Genomic DNA, 20688 nt, shown 5'->3' on the forward strand with positions numbered 1-20688 from the left:
CAGAGCATAAACCAGGGACAATGATTTACAAACACTTTTTCTTTCTTTTGGCGAGACTGGGGTTTTCTTGCAGAAGATATGGTTTTCTGGAATTCTTAGTTCTCAATAATATCAGAGAAGGCTCTTATTGTTTGTACACACGTGTGTATTTATGTTTTAACCTATTAGCAAGGCCAAGTTTGTGGAAATATGCCCACTTTATGTAAATGGGTTAGTTGACCATTCAGTAACACTTTTTGTGGTCTTAATTATTTATTGCATGTAGGAATATCTGCTCTTGTTAAAAGTAGCTTTTACCTTACCATCAGCAATCTTTTCTTTGGCCAACCAAATGAAGTTTAATCAAATGGAGGCAAGGTACAGGTTAGCCTAAAATGAACACTTTTCTTCAGAAACCATCTGTTTTTATTTTGTGAAGAGCCAGAAAGGTCTGTATCAGTCTTTGTCTGTTCCTCACTGTCTGCCTCAGAAGAAGAATGTTTGCAATAAAATACCCTTTATTCCATAAAGCAACAGCTTTCAATTAGTCCTTAATAAAAGTCTCCAACTGTTGAAATTAGTGTGGAACTCAGAGCCAAGATCCCAATTTATCACGATGTAAGTGAGCGGCAGGAATTCCATTATCCAATCAATTTTGCTTCACACTTCTGCAAAGGTCAGGCTGTGCCATACTTGGTTATAAAACACCACTTCTGTCTCTATGTTCCACTTTAACTTTGTCCCAGACATATCAGGTATGTTTATGGAATAACTCACACTAAGTGTTCTTACTTTCAAAAAACCATTTTGTACTGTGCCTAGCCTTGAATTTTAACGTGTTATAACACAATGTGTTCTCAGAATTGCTTCTTCATACATTTGTACTTTTCTACAAGAGAAGAAAAAGTTCACTCTGTGTGTGTGTGTGTATATGTTTGTAACACTTCTGTGGAAAAGTCTCTATAGGGCTATATTAAAATCATTATTTTCATTTTTCTCTTTTCCCCAAACTACAATGAAGTAATTATCTATTTTACCTCTTGGATGAAAAGATGCAGCAATTTCCTCCTTTCTCTTATTATGATAACAAACTCATTTAGAAATTAGCCACATCAGGAATGGAGTTTGCAGACTGCAATTCATATGTTTTTTCTTTTTCTAAAATCAGACTTTCTAGACAGAATAAAGGCCATTTTTGCTAGTTTATTCTTTTGTCCTGTCCTCTTTTGCTTCCTGATAGACTGTGGAATAAGTGATATATAAGAACTCTGATGCGTTTGAGAGTAGGGAAGTTTTATTTGCAGTGCTAATTAAGACACTGTAGCTTGGTGGGCCTGGAGCTCTCACTGCATGATAAGAAAGTCCTAACAAGGCATTTCTTATCAGTTATGGGCTTTCCTCTTGGACACAGTCCTGGAATTCAGGCCAGATCCAGTTTTGTGCTTGCCTACTGTGAATACTGGTAAGTTCTGAGCAAAACTTACAAAGACTAGATTGCTATTAAGGTCATATATGACATCAGATTTATCCCAAAGAAGCCAACATAAGATGAAATAAGATGGCAAATACATTATGAAGAAATTTTCTTTGCAAATACCCAAGAGTGTCTGCTGCACTTCTCATTAGCAATACTCCCTGGCATTCAGGGCACTTGGGAGGCAGCTCTCTTGTCTTTTTCCTCACAATGCTCTTGGTGAAAAACAGGAAATTTGAATATGTTCCTAAGTTCTAGTATATACTAATTTTAAATGATCCCAAAAAGTAGCACTGATGTTTCAACTGTCTCTTTGATTTTTACTCCTAAATTTTGGTGCTCCTTTTTCCTTGTTATATACTGGAAGCTTTGTGAAATAGTAATAGTGATTATCATTATTCCGTAGCTATAACCTCATGCTGAGACCATAGCAATCTCATTCTTTCTCAGCCCTTTCATACACTCTCATCTCCCTCACATTCAAGATGACTTATTCTTTCCCAAACTGGAATATCTCATAATATAAATCTCAGAAGTCTTAGTAACTCTCATTGTCCACAAAGAATATCTTACATTACATTTTCCCATTTACTTATCCCAGCTAGCTGCAGTCTCCAGACTTTATTCTGTACACATCATGGCCCTATGTACAGTTTGTGAGAATTACATTCAGATTTTGGTTAGTTCACTTGATTGATTAACAAATCTCCCTTTCAAAGTATAGTAGTTCATATTAGGTTAATCCTAACTAGGGCTACTCATCCTTGTCTATTTAATAGCCCAGTGACACAAATGTAGGATTTCTCTGCCTAAGGAGTGTGTGCCTTAAATTATATTTCTTCTTTTTACAATCACATTTTTATAACTCAAATTATATTGATTTCCTGGGCATGCTCTATAAGCTTCTTGCCTTCTTGCATATATTGAGTAAGGAACTTGTGTGCATCCTACAGAATAGAAATAGCATGAAATTCTTAACCACAGAAAATAACAGGGAGCTGTATCAAGCTTCCTTCCAGCAAAAGTCCATAAAGAAAGTAAAGGTTTTCCCCAAGCCTTTATTTCTTAGGTAACAAAAAGTTGCAAGCCTGGAGCTTAAACTCATTCTCCTCCTTTCCTTGGTAAATCCTAAACAGCACTACATACCTTTTTGATTTACTTAACCTTAGGACATATGTTTCTAGGACTGAGATCTATTAACTGATCTCTGCTTTTAACCCCACCTTATCCCTGTAACATGTAGAGCCTTTTCTGCCTGCCAGAAGGCAGACATGTCTTTTTTTTCAGATGCTCTTTTTGCAACAGAGATAGAAAGTTTTCCGTTTTCATCGGATTTCTGGTGGTCATATTCAGGGACCCAGACTCACTCACTCAATGTATTTATCTACCCATTCTTGCACTAGACTCTAAACAGTATCTCTTAGATGGTAAAAAGCAGTGGCATTCTTTCTCTGATAGGTTTCCATGGTGCAATCCAACCTTTTCTGAGACACGTAACTTTTAAAAAAATTATTCTGATAAGAACACTTAGCATGAAGCCCTCTTAACAGATTATCAATTGTATGATAGGGTATTGTTATCTACAGGCACAGCATCCTATAGTAGGTCTCTAGAATATATTAATCTTGCATAATTGAAGTTTTATATCCATTGATTAGGAACTCCCTATTTCCCTGACCCTCCAGCCCCTGGCAACTACCATTCTATTCTTCCTGTCGATGAGTTTGACTATTTTAGATACCTCACCTAAATCTATCATGCAGTATTTGTCCTTTTGTGATTGGCGTATTTCACTTAGCATTGTGTCCTCAAGGTTTATCCATAACCTCTTTTCTGAAGACCTGTAAATTCAGCTCTTACAATATTTTCTGAGAGTATCAATTATAGCTGGCATGGTATTGCTTTTTTTCACTTGAAATTGATTGATAACTACAATCTGTTCTATGAAAATTGGAAGAACCACCATGGCTGAAGTCCCTGGCATGCTGTGAGTAATATTCAAAATCCTATCTGATTTCTTGCCATAATACAGCATGGCAGTGGGAAGCATCTCCCAGGGTACTGGAGAAGGCGTTTTAGACTCTGGAGTAAGTTTCCCTCTCATTCTATTTGCTGTGACTGTTTGCATAGTGCTGTGGAACAGAATGTGGGCTTTACAGTTCAGCTTGCCCCAAGTGCCTATGTCAATATGCTCCCTCTGTTCTGAAAAAAAAAAAAAAATACAGAGGGTGTCTGATCAATGCTCAAATGTGTGTCTGTAAATGTTTTTTAGTACTTGCCTTGTAGAATATTGTTCACTTTATAGGACTGCAAAACAGTAATTTATGTTGCTGATTGAATATCCCTTACTGTGCAGTTCACTTCGAAATTATAGTGTATTTTCATAGTCACTTAAACTATGCACAATAAGAAATATAAATCCACTATGGGGAGAAATATAATATTATGCATTAAAAAACTAAGGAATTTCTACATATCTGTCATTACAAATAAACTAAGCTACATCAGTGCAGATAGCGTAGCTTTAACTACGGTCTTTGAGATGAGGGCTTTGTGGCTGCCCTCTGTTAAATACGTTGTGTGGTGGGAAGAAGCACTGTGTGCAACATCACTGAAGAGTCAGGAGGCACAGGAGCAGGGATGAAGTGCTTGCAAGCTTATGACTATATTTAAGTCTCAGTACTTTCAGCATGGCAAAGAAAATAAGACTTTGTGGATGACATGGGTGGTTTAGCTGGCAGTAGGTGTTGGCTTCATTTTGATGACCCCATGCTGTTAAGATCTTCAGTGACACTCAGGCCAGGGGGCAAGGGTTAAGTCCTTTAGATCATTAGAAAATGAAAGGTAAACAGTCGAGAGCTCAGTTCTATGCTTAGTACCTGGGTAACTAAATACCCTATACACTAAACTCCTGAGTCATGAGTTTACCTATATAACAAACCAGCACATGTACCCCGAACCTAAAATGAAAGTTAAAATATTAAAATCGGTAAATAAATAATAAAAAAGCAACCAAATCATTGAAATAATCAAAAGATAAAAATATATAAAGATATAAATGGAAAAAAAAGAATCCAGAAAAAGTTATTCTTCAAAAAGATATCCTTCTGAAAGTGATTTCTGAAGGTCTATTATATCTATATATAAACAGCAGTGTGTTTTTAGGGCATAGCCTTTTTGTTAGTTAATTTCTTCTCTTCTTTATATGTAAAGGCAGCAGTTCCCTGCATTTTTTATATGAAGACCTTATACTCTTAACCTGAATTAGGAAAGTGCCTAAGGGGAGAAAAGCTCATTCAAATTCAGCACTACCTTCAAATGAAATTAAAATTTCATTAATCACAATGGTGCCTACATTCATTTGACAAGAGATGACACCAACATGCCTCAGATTATGTTATTCATTGAGACAACAGACAAGGTTTAAGATGTGAAATGTTCATGGGCTCCCTGCAATAATGCTTCTGTCCTTAAGGGCTGCACATCCAGATTGCAAATCACTATTCTTAGGCGATGAGGAGTGCAGCTACTGAAGTTATTATTCTAATAAACTTCCCATTGGCTTTAAAGTTCAACAATTTATTTATTAATAAATTTTGTTAAATAAAGCTTATTTAGTATTCTTAGGTTAATTTTTGGCTTCTTTATATCAAAATTGAGAACACATAATACATATTTAAACTCAAGATGATTCCTAACAAACCAGGCATGACGGGAAGCTCATAGTATTCTGAGCACATCTGCTCACTTGCTGTGTAGCTAAAAAATCTAGTGTGTGAAAATGCCTGTAAAGAGGAGGATAGCCTGGGCCTGGGGCTTGAGCATCTGCCTTAAAACAGACAGTAATCAAGAGAGGTAAATGGCCCAGGATCACTGGATCTGGAATCTCCAGAAATACCCGATTCCCAACACTGCCCTCTTGAGCGACCAAGAGTACACACCACAGACATAATAGTTTTCCTGCAGATACCAATTCAAAAATGTCTCTAGAAATTCCTAACCCACCATCTTTCCACAAATAGTTGTAACCTTCCAAAAGATATGTAAGTTAGTTTACTGAATGACTTTTTGACTTTTTGAAATTGCCAAATGCATCTCCTTACCCAAAGACTAAGAATAAATTGCTTTTGAAAGATTGTTTTTCTGTATAAAGCAACAGGCATCGTCTAATTTATAGCCAACTTTGAAAATTCTGTTTCTGGCTTTCCTTTTTCCGGAATTTAGAACTATTAGAATTATGTTCACTGAAAAGATGTGCAGTATCTCTCGGAGGGTAGTGATGTGCCTGAACAAACTAAACAGGCAGAGGCCGTGCACCACTGGCCCCTCCAGAGTTGGCGTCTCGCTGTCTCAATGTGAGCGTGGGAATTAGTGTCCCTCAAATTTTAGTGTTTGTTTTTTCCTATAAGTAAGGGTTATATTAACCTTGTCTAACTACAATGAGTGTGATGACCAAGATTTAAGACACAGAATACCTTACACAAGCTATAAAGTTCTATACAGTATTATTGTGCTACTATTGCTGACCAGATACTATTATGGGCATATTTGTACATCTTGTGGGTATGACTGTGTTAGGACTGAAACTTAGCATAGGAAGTATTACATTGTACACAAACAGATAGAAATGCATAACTGATAAAAATGGAAATACCAGTTCTTCATGTAAATGTGATCCTTTCCAGTCAGTCAGACTAACCAGAACGAGGAAAGCATAACTTAGTCTCTGATTGAATAAGAAAAAGGCCAGAATGTGGTAAACTGGGGGAGAGTATAGCCCAGGGAAACCACCTGGAGGGAAAGTGTAAGCCATTAATGAGAAAAGGCAGAAAGCATGAACAGCTATAGAATGGCTGGGAGTAAGTTCATTGAATTATGGGTTGGGGATCCTAGGCCTGATGAGAGGCAAAATTGGACATCTTATGAAATGAGCTCACAACATTTGGAGAAGCAATCCCATAATGCTTTACTGAGATCAGTTCTCTTAGAGACCATTTCCCCTAACAGTCCAATGAAATAGACATTGAATCTGACTTGCCAGGATCTCTGATCCCAGATGGGTCTTTGAACTGACTTCCAAGTTCTATTGAGTAGCCACAGTGCCTAGCATGGAAGTGTCAAGCCTGAAGGCTTCTACTGGGTCTTGACTTGCAGCTTCACTAAAGGTTTATTGCTACAGAAAGGCAGAGGCTGTAAAGTTTCTATTTTTTTGTAATGTGATTATTGTTAAAGGATTATTTGTTTTATTTGAGCTTTTGAACCCTGAGGCTCTGACATACAAGAATGACTTCCACGAAGCCCCAGTGAGTCCCTGCTTCCAAGTTGATGGCAGGAAAGTCAGTCTGTAGCTAGAGAAGCAGTATCAGAAAGTAGTACTTAGTTAAATTGATCAATTACAATGAGTAGAGGCTTACTTAATAAATACTAAAAGACTGACTCAATGAATGAGTTTATGATGTGACTCTGGAATAGGCAAAATTATAAAAACATGATCCTCCAGTGAAGAAATAACAAATAGGACTCATTACTAGGAGAATGAAATGTTACCTCTCTCAGAGGATTTGGACTTTTCAGTGGCATTTTTTAGCATCTATGGCCCTATTAAACCTTGTTGTTTTTTTCCTAATTTGTTGCATTCAGAATGGTTTTCATTTAACTTTCCCATGGCTCGTTTCTCTCCTTGAGAACACTTTCATGTGATTCCCTGATAAAGTCCATGCGGCAACACATTTCCATTATAAAACTATAATAAGCACCAACTAAACAGCAATGTAAAATAGGCAGAGCATAAAAGACTGACAGGAGAAGGAATTGGGCATCGGGGTAGTTAATTTTTATTCTTGAATGCCCTGCTGCCTTTTTGCCCTTTGTGGGTGTTTTTGGTCCTCTAGATAAGATTCCTTGCCTGTTGAACAAAGGCTTTGAGGAGACATTTTTCACAATTCTTAAAAAATAGTGCTTTTTTTCCCAACAAGAAAATCATCAACTGACACTTTTCAATGACATAGTGAGATTGCTGTTCTTCACCCAACTTCCATAATAGAAAGAAAAGATTTTTATTTTTGTTTCTTCTTATCATCCTTTGTGCTTTGTAAAATATCCCTTACTCATTTCATGGACTGGGCCTGTTTTCTCTAGAGAATTAAACGGGGCATTTAGCAACCTGGATACCTTCAATGATTAGTTTCAGTTTAACCAGTACGTATTGATAGCCTCCCCTCCACCTTATGTCTTGTGAAAAATATGTATCATGAAAACACAGCCTTTCCCTGCAGAAGACAGAATTTTCTCCCCAGTAGACACTTAAACAAATGCTGACAGTTTAAGTGTAACTTCAGTAAGGAGCAGAAGCATACGTTGGCATGGAGAGTTCAAATTGCATCTCTCTGAGCATATCCACTCAGTATTATTTCAGGTGTGAAACAGACATATAGTTTTGGGGACTAAGGTGAGATAAAGAGCTAAAGTCATGAAAGGCTAAGAGATACACAGAGGAGTCCAGGGGGCGACTTTTTGAGTGTTTGCTCCTCCAACAGCCCACCATGTACTTCTAACAACACAACTGCCCAGCACATGTGCACCCTGACTTTATTATCTGGCTACAAGTCTACTTAAAACTGGGACTGTTGCTGGGTGCCAAAGAAATGCTAACTGGGGTCAGGGGAAGAGCTTTGTGTTGTGATGGGGTTTACTTGTGCTTTGAAGAAAGAGAATAAGGATTGGTTGTCTAGAACGAACAGTGTGAACAATTCTTAAATGATAGACACATATGGGGAAAATTTTCAAGTAATTCCATGAGAATGGAGAATCTTGTTTCACGGGTATTGTTTTTATGCTATTACTCAAGAAGGTAGCTCAAAATAGTCCTACACAGACCTGTTCCCTGTCTTCCAATAGCTTGGCATTGCAGATAGCTATCCTGCTGCAGGTGCAGACGACTGGAGCATAAAGAATGTAAGCAAGAAACTAATATGGTCAGGTAGCCAATGTTTATACCAAAGGTACGTGCAACTAAATAAACAGTTTTTCATTTGCAGTTTGACTTTGGGGCTTTATATGGGAGGGAGAGTGAAAATCTAAGTTCTTCTTAGTATTGATAGCTTTAGAAAAAAAAAATTTCATTTCAGAGAGGTTATCTCAACCATATGCCCTTAAATTCATGCATGAAATATAGGATAAATCACTTTTCAGTTTAATTTTTTCATCCACCCCCTGTGTGTACAAAGTACTTTGGCGGAGATGCTGTCTTCTATATCAGGGGAAATCCAAAAAGCTTTGTTTAAATTAATATATATTAAAGTGTTCAGAGAACGAAACCATAAATTCAGTGAAAGCATCATTGTCGTGAAACAGTCGGATCAGCAAAGCCCTCAGCTGTTATCAGCTCAGCTTCTTAGTATCTGGTTGGTTGGGGTCCTGTCTCTTCATTTTTTTATAGATTCTTCTCTTACATCTACTGTCCTATGACTGTTATGGGAAAGACTTCCCAGGTATAAGATATCACCTTCTTATTCCAATGTGGGAGCTGCTCCTGAGCCTTTTATTCCATTCTTGCCAGCATTCACAGCATGAAATGTCATCCTTTCATTACTTAATTTCTTTATTTCCACACACCCATTTCCACTTCTATTTTCCCATCTCCTTTCATTTTGCCCTCACATATTTGTTACTTTGTGGTTTATCTTTTTCCTGTGAGTTCTAAGTAAGAGACCCAAGCAGAACCAGATGGTTAAAAATAGTTTCTGACATTATTTGTGATTCCTCAGAGGTAGTCTTGCAAATCACCTTTTCTCATTTGATTTCCACCTAACATGCTGATGGCGCTCCAATCTTGTTTTTTGATTATCCTATTACATAGTGCTTTCTCTTGCATTTAGTAAAAACATACAAACAATGGTTCTGTTCGGATAGTGCAGCCTAGTTATCATTTACAATTTTATGGAATTAGAGAGGCAAGAGGAGGAAAACATTGAAACTTAAATTATTATTTATAAGGAAAAGCATAAATTAACTACACTGGTGATAGGTAGAACCAGTCTTTGTAAGCATGCCTTTAATTGAGCCATCTTTGTGATCATGCATTGGAACAGTGTTCTTTTTCTTACCTAGAAAGAGCACTGTGCTCCATATTAAGGAGAAATGCAATTGAAATGCAGCCACAAAGAGGCAGACAAACTCAATTGGCTGCCCACTGGGATACAATTTCAGAAAAAAAAATCACCACAAACAAATGTATAGGAAGTAACCTAAGAATTCATTTACCTTACTCATTGTTTTCACCATAAAATTGGAAATATTCATAGTCAATAATCATGCAGAGCCACTAACAGTTTAGCAGTATTTCTCTTGTGTGTGTGTGTGTGTGTGTGTGTGTGTGTGTGTGTGTGTCTTAGCTACACTCTGAAAACATCCTACATATAGCTAAATTTATATGAAGCCACAGTACCCAGGAGGCTAAATGATTGCCTGTTAGCATTGATCATTTGGGGGCATAAAAAGAAATTTCCGGTGCAAATATTACCACTTTTCTTATGCATTATAAGAACCTCTTATATTCAAGAATAATTTTCCTTATATATGCTCCTTTCAATTGACATGTGAAAGTACATCTGAGAATACAATATACCATATAATTGAGAGCTGGACCATCTAATAGATGCTGTGTGAGCTGTTGGAGGAAATGAAATGATAATGGAATTCCTATCCTTGGCACTAGGAAATGACTGTCCTTTGTTCTCTTCTGTAAGCATACGATCATATTTTAGTTGATTTCCCCTGTATGCTTCTTTGGGCAAGTCAGTAAATTCAGAGAAGCCAAATCTATCTTGCTTCTTGGGAAAGTAATTTGGCTGTTTGGGCCAAAGTATAGTTTCTTGGGTTATGTTCAGCAAGCATTACTAAAAGATAGGATATTTTTCTATAAGTTGGATAGTTCCACATAATTTTTTTTTCTTTCCTATTCTTGACAGGTGCATGAGGCTGTCCCATGTTACAGTGAGTGCAATCAGTATTCCTGGGTTGTAGAACACTGGTCTTCATGCAAAATCAACAATGAGCTGAGGTCCCTGCGCTGTGGAGGAGGAACACAGTCTAGGAAAATCAGGTGTGTGAAAATGGAGAGATTCGGGACATAGGGGGAAGTGGAACTTATACATTTTTTATAAAAACAGCAGTGATGTTTATCCAAGTACACTCTGATTTTCATAACATATACTCTGGTTTTTGCTCATCCTTGAAATATTCATTGAAATGTATGCATCCTAACCTGCCATGTGTGTAGTGGGGTTCCCTTTGCAGTGGAGCAACAATCCTTTAGCATATCTTGCAAACAATATTGGTGTGAGAACCACCTGCCTGGAACAGACTGGTGTTACTCCATTGATTCATGGCCATCATTTTTAACGAATTAGGAGATTCTGAGTTTCCATTTCTCTTTTTTTGCGTTATGGTTAGTATAATTCATGAACATTTTTTAAATTTTGGATGTTGATAATTGAAAAGGTTAATTTAAACCCCATGATTAGCCTTGGAAACTAAAGTCTGAGAATACCTATGAACAGTAGCAATACATTTTAATATAAGAGGACACATCTCTGAGAGAACTTAGTGAATGCTCTATTATTTACTGAGGAAGCCTGTTTAAGGTTTTTGTTTATAAATTTCTTTCAAAATCGTTTCTAAATAAACCATCTATTTAGAAATGATTTTGAAAGAAAGAAGAATGTACCTACCAACTGAGGATAATGGCAACGAACATTAGACATTTAAAACAACAAAAGTTAGAATATTAATGCATAATGATTAGTATGTAAAATAAAGAAGAAACATAGCTTAGTCAACTATTGCACATGGGTAGTGTTTCATTTTGTCAGATTTAGGCAGCTGTGTCCCAAATGGACAGTCAGTATCCAAATCAGGTAGCTGCCTATTGAGTTAACTGTTGGAAGTCAGTTGCAAGGCAGAGCCTAGTTATGTCATTAATTATTATTGAACACCTGTGAAATACACTTTATTCAATAATTCAGTATATACCCACTATTTATGACTGTATCAATGTTGCAAAATCACTGGTAGTCATGTTGAAAGAAAGAGCTGCTGTCAAAACTATAAAGGTGCTTCCCTTCACCAGCTCAAGCAAATGGCTAATACACAAATTATCTTTCTTTCCCTTTGTTCGTTGTTCTTTCTTCTGGGAACTCCGGTGCTTAGGTTATTGCAAATTTGGGGCTTTTACCTTTTTCTCTTCAAAAACTCTGTCTCCTGTGTCTTTGTGTCTTATTCTCTCATGGTTTTGAAAAACAATTCACCAACCTAGTTTATAAAGTAATATCTAAATGAGGTGTGGCATCTCTTACTTGTATCCTATTCAGGCCTCTTAGAAATATTCAAGGAAAATCTCAGGAGAAAAAGAAAGCTTTAAGAGAATAAATTGCTACGGACAGAAGTGTGGAAGGTTGATTGAGGAAAACACACTTGAACAAGAAGGCCTTTCAGTCATATGCCTCAGCTTGAACCTACAAAGCCTGATATAATAAAAACAGTATAACTATCAAGTATTACTCTATGATAGGATGAATTGTATACTTTCCACTCCCTATGGCATCCCCCCAAAAAATGCATATATCTAAGTTCTAACCCTCAGAATGTGACCATTTGGAAAAAAATAGGATCTATAAAGAGGCAATTAAGGTAAAATGAGGTTATTGGTATGGGCCCTAATCCATTCTAATTGGTGGCCTTATAAGAAGAGAAGACTAGGACACAGACATACACTGAGGAAAGACCATGTAAGACACAGGGAGAAGATGGCCATCTATAAACCAGAGAGAGTCCTCCGGAGGAAAAAAAAAACCTGGATTATACCTCAATCTCAAACTTCTAGTCTCCAGAATTATGAGAAAATAAATTTATGTCATTTAAGTGACCCAGTCTGTGGTATTTTATTATGGGAGCTGTTTCAGCTCTTTTTATTTTGCTATGACAGAATACCCGAGACTTAGCAATGTATAAAGAAAAGAAATGTATTTAGCACATGGCTCTGGAGGCTGGGAATTCCAAGGACATAGCAGCAGCTTCTGGCAAGGGTTTTAGTACTGTTTCATAACATGGCAGGAAAGTAGAAGGGCAAGCAAGCATGTGAGAATGAGATCACAAGAATTAAGCCAAGCTTGCTTTTATCATAACCCACTTCCTCAAGAATAAACTTACTTGCATTAGAAATAGTTCAAATACTAGAATAATGGCATTCATAAGGGTTCCACATTCAAGACTCAGTTATATCTTAGAGGCCTCACATCTTAGTACTATTACATTGGCAATTACATTTTTAACACATGAATTTTAGAGTGACACATTCAAATCATATTATTCTTCCCCACGCCCTGAAAATTTATGTTCTTCTCACATGGCAGAAGCTTCTGGCGAGGACTTTTTGTACTGCGTCATAACAAAATGTAGGGCATCACATGGAGATAGGGTAATGGCCTGCGTGTTAGCTCAGGTCTTTCTCTTTCTCTTCTTATAAAGCCACCAGTCTCATCATGGCAGCTCCACTCTGATGACTTAATCTAATCCTAATTATGTCCCAATGGTTCCATCTCCAACCAACATACACATTTGGGAGATTAAGTTTCTAACACATGAAATTTGGGAGACACATTCAAACCATTGATGTAGCCCTAGAAAATATACATACTCACAATGTAACATGCTGTATGTACAGAATTACTTTTAAATATGTGAAGTAGATCTTCCAGTTTCCTTGCATTCCAAACTATTATTGACCTTAATAAGGCCTTATAATGAATGAAATAGCTTATCTGTTCTCTTTCTTAAAACCTTGTAATGAGAAGATAAACCCTGCTATGTTGTATCCAACTGGAGGACATCTCCATGATTTATCTGTGACTAGAATCAATTATTAAATCAAAAATATTTATAAATATTTGCCTCCTATGTATCAGATATTGCTCTAAGCACATTAGATAAAATAGTGAATAACATTTTTGTCCTCCAAGAATTGACAGTATAATGTCATTGAGTCAAATTTGGTCCATTTACTCACATGAAGGGGAAAGCCAAACACTGACGCACCAGGTTTTTGCAGCAAAACAAATTTATTTTAAGTCAGTTGACAAGGAGACAGGAGGAGGAAATGCTCAACTCTGTCTCCCTGAGCTGAGGGCTGGGTCATGTTTTATAAGCTTAAATAACAAGGTATAATCTGATTAGATCTTGCAATAAAGTGATGCTAAAAGACATGATTTGACTGGATCCTCCTATGGCGTGATGCCAGGAGCTTGACCTGACTGATCTTACATCCTGCCATGCAGTATCCCCATATTAATTTAGTCCTTCTTCTCAGTCTGAGTACTCACATTCCACTTGTGCTTGGTTCATCTGGGCATGCCTGTAGGGTTTCATAACCTTTACTATAAGGGACCCATGACAACTGAAAAACAACTCACAACTTTGTTACATAAAAATTCAACCAGATTGGTCTGATGTGGTCATAATCACAGTAGAGAGAGAAAAAATGAAGACCTAAATTAATATACAGTGAAATGTCTTTGCTATGAAATGCCAAAAAGAAAAACAAAACTGGGTTGGAGTTATCAGGGGTATTATTTTGGCAAGATAGTCAGCAAAATATTTGAGCACAAACCTGAATATAGTAAGAGACCCAAATGAGTGTGAAAATATGTAGAAGGAGAATTCCAGGGACAAGGAGAATAAAAAGCAGGAGTGACAAGCTCTTCCATGTGACTAGTGTTAGTACTCAAACAAGATAAAGGCTGGTTCTTATTATAACTGCAACATGAAGTTATGGAAGGTTTGAGGCGGGGGAATGACATGCTCTTATTTACATTATTTAATTAATTAATATATTTATCTATCCAGCTGTCTATCTATTTATTTATTTATTTAGACTGAGTGTCCCTCCATCACCCAGGCTGGAGTGCCGTGGTGCAGTCATGGCTCACTGCAGCCTCTGCTTCCCAGGTTGAAGTGATTCTCATGCCCCAGCCTTCCAGATAGCTGTGATCACAGGTGACTACCACCAAACCCAGCTAATTTTTGTATTTTTAGTAGAATCAGTGTTTCGCCATGTTGGCCAGGCTGGTCTCGAACTCCTGACCTCAAGTGATCCACCCCTCCACCTCCCAAAGTGCTGGAATTACAGGCATGAACCATGCCACTGGGCCTCTTATTTACATCTGAAAAGAGCCTTACTGGATATAGGGAAGGTATTTTCAGAGTGTAGTGTAGAACAGCAAGGGATACAGTCTTGAGGCCATTGCAGAATTCCAGATGAAGGAAGTTAATGGTTGGATCGATTTAGTAAAAGTGAAAGTGATGTGAAAGTCAAATTTGAAATATATTCTGAAGGTACAGAAAACAGTGTTTGCTGATAAAATAATTGCAGAGTGGGAAAAAAAAGAAGTCTCAAAAATGACTGTTAGGTAGTATGGCCTGAGCAATGTTAGGAATAATGGCATAATTTGTTGAGTTGGGGAACATTAGAAACAGCTTTGAGAGAAAAATCAAAAGTTAGCTTTTGAACAGATTAAATTTGAGGTGATAGTAGCTTTCCTACTGAGCTATTACAATCCGGTTCAGAGGAGAGATTTAGAATATAAGTTTGGGCACCATTAGCTTATAAATTTAGTATGTATATTGAGGAGAAATTGAGTCCTGGAGAACTCCAACATTCATAGAGTAGAGTGAATAGAAAGATTCTACAAGTGAGACTAAGAAAAAAAAAACTGGAATAGAAGGAAAACAAAGAAAATGAGAAGATGGACAAGAGAGTTAGTCAAGAGGATATAGTAATCAGTTCTTTCAAATGCTCTTTGATTTACTGAGATAAGAATTGACCATTGAGTTTGGCAATGGAGAGTCTGTTGATCTCAATCAGAGGTTTCTCTGGAATGGTCATAAAAGTGTGATTTAAGTGAGTTCAAGAGGTAACAATCAGGGAGGCAGGAGGAAAGGAGGAAAGAAAGTGGAGATAGCAAATATAAACAATGCCTTAAAGCAGTTTTGCAATGAATTTGAGTAGAAGTGAGGTGATGAGTGACGGGAGACAGGCAAGGAAGTTGATGATGCAGGATATGTAGTGGATAACTGCATTTTCATTCAAGAACACCCTCAATTTAAATATTTTGAAGTCTTTACTCTCGGGCTTGTCAGAATACCCAGTAAAGCCTCGTATTAAATCATGTGTGAAGTAGATAATCCTAACAGCCAGTGTATTAGTCTGTTTTCACACACCTATAAAGAGATACCTGAGACTGGGTAAATTATAAAGGAAAGAGATTTAATTTATTCACAGTTCCACATGGCAGAGGAGGCTTCAGGAAACTTAACAATCATGGCAGAAGGCAAAGGGAAAGCAAGCTAGATCTTCTCACATGGTGTCAGGAGAGAGTGAGCGTCAGCACAGGAAAAACTACCATTTATGTAATCATCAGACCTCGTGAAAATTTACTCACTATCATAAGAACAGCATGGGAGAAACTTCCCACCAGGTATCTCCCTAAACACCTGGGGATTACAATTCAAGGTGAGATTTGGGTGGGGCCACCACAGGTAACCATATCAGCCAGTGTTCTGGAAACCTAGTGAAACAGGAATGCTGGGGCTAGAGACAGAACGATGGCCCCCAAAGGTTTCCACATCCTAATTCCTGGATTCTATAGATATGTTACCTTTGACAAAAGGGACTTGGCAGATGTGATTAAGTCAAGGACCTTGTGACGGGAAAATTTTCTTAGATTGTCCAATGGGAAAAGTGTATTCACAGGATTTTTAAGATTGGAAGGCGAGACAAGAAGGAGAGGAAGATGTGACTATAGAAGCCAGGTACCAAGAAAGGCAATGTTGCTGCCTCCGGAGATGGAGGAAGGGGTCACCCAGAGAATACAAGTGGTCCTAAAACTGGAAAAGGCAAGGAAAGAGATTCTCCCCTAGGAGTGTAGCTCTGCTGATACCTAACTCTCTGATGTTAGCCCATGAGGCCCAAGTTGTATTTCCATCCTACAGAACTATAAGATCATATATTTGCATTGTTTAAGCCACTAGCTTTATGGTAATTTTTGCAGTATGTAAACTTTTACTTAAGCCTCTGTTTTCAGGATCTTGTCTCTGTCAAATGCATCAGGTGAACACCCAGTCCTAACACCCTTTTGTGACCCTCTCCAGATAGTAAACCATCAATTACCAGCAGGGGAGGGGATAGACAATCCTCTGTGTGGACCAGAGGGAAGGATCTAAGGGCTTGGATCCTTAAATATATCTTTAAAGATATTTTTAAAAAATCTTCCAGGTTTTAAGCCTCACTTTCATCCCCATTTCCAGAGGTACTTGGTGCCATGAATTCCAGAATTTTTTCTTTGTTCTGTGTTGTAAATGGAGTTATTTTCGGTGTTTCCCTTTGAAGGTTTAGTATCAGCTTTTTCAGATGTGCTAAGGAGTTACCAGGAGCCCATCTATTTTCCATTTCTTGCACTTTTCTTCTTTCATGTTCTCTGTCCTTGCAGGGTAATGCCTTTCCCTCTCCATTATTATTGTTATTATTATTATTGTTTTGGTAACAAATTTCTGTACTGTTGCTTTTGTGACATATTGGGAGTGAATGGAGACTAATACATACATTCACTGGATGTCATTAATCGGAAGTCTTCCCTCTTCTTCCTCAGTAAAATAATAAACGAACATCAGCAGATTGTGTGCAGGCAGGAAGGGAAGCAATTTCCAGGTTTTTTTTAGTTTGTCCAGGAAAGGACATTTAAGCTATTCCATGGATTTTCCTTCTACTATTGACTTTTACCACAGGATAAATTAAAGTCCATAGTGTACTCTATACTATGCCTCCCTATATTAGAAGGCATTACTTAAAACCTTTTTGTCTACCATTCTCTGCTAACCTCTTTTATACAATATCTAACTTTTCATAAGTTAGCAGCTCATAAAGTTTGTTTTATTTTTCTGTGTGTGATCAGCTACTTTGAAATGTTCCTGAAATTTTCTTTTTCTATTTTAATGTATATATTTAATGTATATATTTTAAAAGAAACGTTTAAAGTGCAGGATAATTCATTAGGATATCATAATCTGGGGAGCACCAAAAGCTCTTTAGCGTATTGTTATTAAAGCACTTACTCCTTGACCTTGACATTGTATCTGAATTGCTAGATCAGCAAATGGTATGATTTATTTCATCATCATTGTCATTTTTATCTTCATCTTTATTATTATCACTAGAACAAAATACTCATAACACTAGGGATCATGTCTGTCTCTATTTCCGTTCTATACCCCAACACCCAGGTGAGGACTTAGTATATGGTAAGCTATCAAAAATATTGACTAAATGAATCACTAACAAAAAACAACTTTGTATCCCAACAGCTAGCAAAAGATACTTGCACATAGTCTTTATTAAATAATTTTGAAAAATAATTATAAAATTAATTTCTTTTTGGAGTGTGATGTAGACAGAGAGAAATGCCCCCATCACAGGGGTACAGCTGGATGAATTTTAGCAATGTGAACATATCCGTGTAAACAGCCCAGAGGCCAAGAAACAAAATATTATCAAGACTACCTAAGTCCCTATCAGTCACTAACCATTTCCCAAAGGTAACCACTGTTCTGACTTCTGACACCCTAGATTAGTATTGCCTATTCATTAACTTCATTGGAATGGAATCATATATACTCTTTTATGTGTAGCTTCTCTTGTTCAACATTATATTTGTAACTGTCACTCATATTATTTCATTCATTCCCATCATTTTATGGCATTTACCTTGATTAATTTACTTTAATATATCCATGACTTTAATATATTCATAGATTGTACTTTTGCTGAACATTTGGACTGTTTCTAGTTCAGTTCATTATGAATAGTGCTACTGTGAACATTTTCAGTTGGCTTTGGTTTTTGGTTTGCTATACATTTGTATACATTTCTATGGAAATATAAGTGGATTGTTGGGCTACAGAGTATGTATAGGTTTAGCTTTAAAGTAGATATTGCCCACCAGTTTTCAAAACAGATTATGCTTCCATCAGCAGAAAAAGAAGAATTAATTACAATTGCTCTGCATTCTTGCCAGCTTTTGATATCTTCCATGTTTTTAAACTTTAATCCACTTTGGCCAGCATACACTGGTATAACACTGGTTTTAATTTGGTTGAATCTTTATCATTCTTAACAACAGTGTGATTATCTCATTGTTGCCTGTAAGCATCTCAAAATCTGACACAGAATAGGCCACGCACCCATGATGCATACATCTGTGCTGTGTGATCAATTGCTGTGTGAAAATACTTGCTCCTTGCCTGTTGTTTTTTAGTTTGAAAAATTGTTTACTGAAATGCAGAAGTTACCTGAAAGAATACCTATTCAGTTATTTTACATATTACTTTGCCATGACTTTAGAAATGGGTGGGACAAAGTTTCGGAAATTTTACATGGTATCAAATAGAAGTTTTGGAAAGGTTTAAGAGAGCCACAGGAGGTAGGAAGGCTCTAGCTATTACAAAGTGATGGATTTATTCAGGGAAGAAGAGCCTTCAAGATGCAGTGCAATAGAAAGAATATTCCCTCAGTGCTTGACCTCGAAAGGTCTCTTGAAATTGAAAGTTCTTCAAGGGCAACTATTGCCTTTAGTCCAAGGTTAACCATTGCCTCTAGTCTTTCCATTGTTCTCCATTGCCCTTATGAATAAAGGGTTCTGTACTGAGTTAATGCTCACAAAGCCTGACTGACTAAAGGAAGAAAGTTTTTTTTCCTCTTGGTTTCTGTGCTGGTCTTATCTTAAGTTTAACTATGGTCAGTTACTATGATACATCATAAATATTTTAAATATACTCTCTACTATTTTAAATAATCAAGCTATATTTTGTGACCTTGCTTTACAGGTGTGTGAATACTGCTGATAGTGAAGGTGGAGCAGTGGATAGCAACCTGTGCAACCAGGATGAAATTCCCCCGGAAACCCAGTCCTGTTCTCTTATGTGTCCCAATGAATGTGTCATGTCTGAATGGGGAATTTGGAGCAAATGTCCACAGGTAATTTCTCTTTCTTTGTCAATGCTCTGATAATCTATGGTTGCCTTCACTGTTGTTCTTTGTGCATTCACAGTGCTGCTCTCTCTTCTAGTAACATGGGAAAATAACTTTTTTTTTTTGAGAAATTCAAAGAAAAAAAGAAAAAAAAGTCTGCAAGCAAGACTGAGCAATTTAAAATGCCAGTGCTTCTTCCAAGGCCTTTATCACAGGAACATGAACAAGGAAAATGAGCCTATAATGATCACACTAGGATTCAACTGCGCACCCATTGTGAAAGGGGTCTTCTTTAGTAACAAAATGATTCTCGTTATAATATCTTGGTTCTGTTCCATTTTTATCCTGGCAGAACCAATTGTATCTTAGGAGCTCAACTCCATGCTGCCATTTAGCTTCTGTTAGTGATGATCTGTTTTTGCCTTTTGCTGTTTTCTGGAAGATGAGGCATTCTTATGCCATGTTTCTTTCTACTTCTTCCAAAGCTGACAAAAATCCCTTTTTTGAAAAAAGCCTAAAGCCTTTACTTTTTTTTTTTTTTTTACTATTAAAGTTTTAAAAAATTGAAAGTACAACAGGAGTTTGGCAAAATAAATATTATTAAAGGAGCATATTTCAACTTACTATTCCCAGAAGATAAATTCTGATATTTTATGCTTACATTTCAAAGTAAAGACTGAAAAAATGAAAGTGAGGATTAGGAACAAATTATATGAGTTCAAACATTTGGAAGGAAAATTAGGATATTTTAAACTCAATTTTCATAATGAGAATTTGCAAAAATATTGTGAAAATCTCTATATAGAAATGGGAAATATCTTTAAAATCAGGTAATATTGTATGATTAAAGCTTCAAATTATTGATTTCTGATTAAATATTGAGCCCTTATCTTTGATATTTATATAATTCTATTCCTGAGATTTCCCTCTGTTGTTATTTTTATTTGTTGAGTTGTTTTCAGAGCAATACAATATTGACATGAAGAGAAATTGATAGGAATAACTTGTAGAAATGGGATGCTTGTATTACTAGGTCATTTGTTTTGTGTGTAACTTGAAAATAATGAAAGTTAATATTTATTGACAACTTATTTCATGCAAGGCACATATAGGAACTATTCCCCTTTAGTACTTGTGCTAATACTATTACATTGAAAGT

The 20688-nt window shown here is 36.7% G+C and overlaps 1 protein-coding gene across 2 annotated transcripts in view; it reads left to right on the plus strand.

Annotated features, from left to right (window-relative positions):
• THSD7B (thrombospondin type 1 domain containing 7B) overlaps positions 1-20688 on the plus strand; it is an 835144-nt gene that overhangs the window by 718108 nt on the left and 96348 nt on the right. For both annotated transcript variants that reach the window (XM_032286329.1, XM_032286330.1), the window contains 2 exons: positions 10423-10556; positions 19385-19535. In XM_032286329.1, the coding sequence (XP_032142220.1) occupies positions 10423-10556; positions 19385-19535 (285 nt within the window). The remainder of the gene's footprint in view (positions 1-10422; positions 10557-19384; positions 19536-20688) is intronic.

This window comes from Sapajus apella, unplaced genomic scaffold, assembly GCF_009761245.1.
Source record: "Sapajus apella isolate SASKATOON/1434 unplaced genomic scaffold, GSC_monkey_1.0 scaffold18, whole genome shotgun sequence".
NCBI lineage: Eukaryota > Metazoa > Chordata > Mammalia > Primates > Cebidae > Sapajus > Sapajus apella.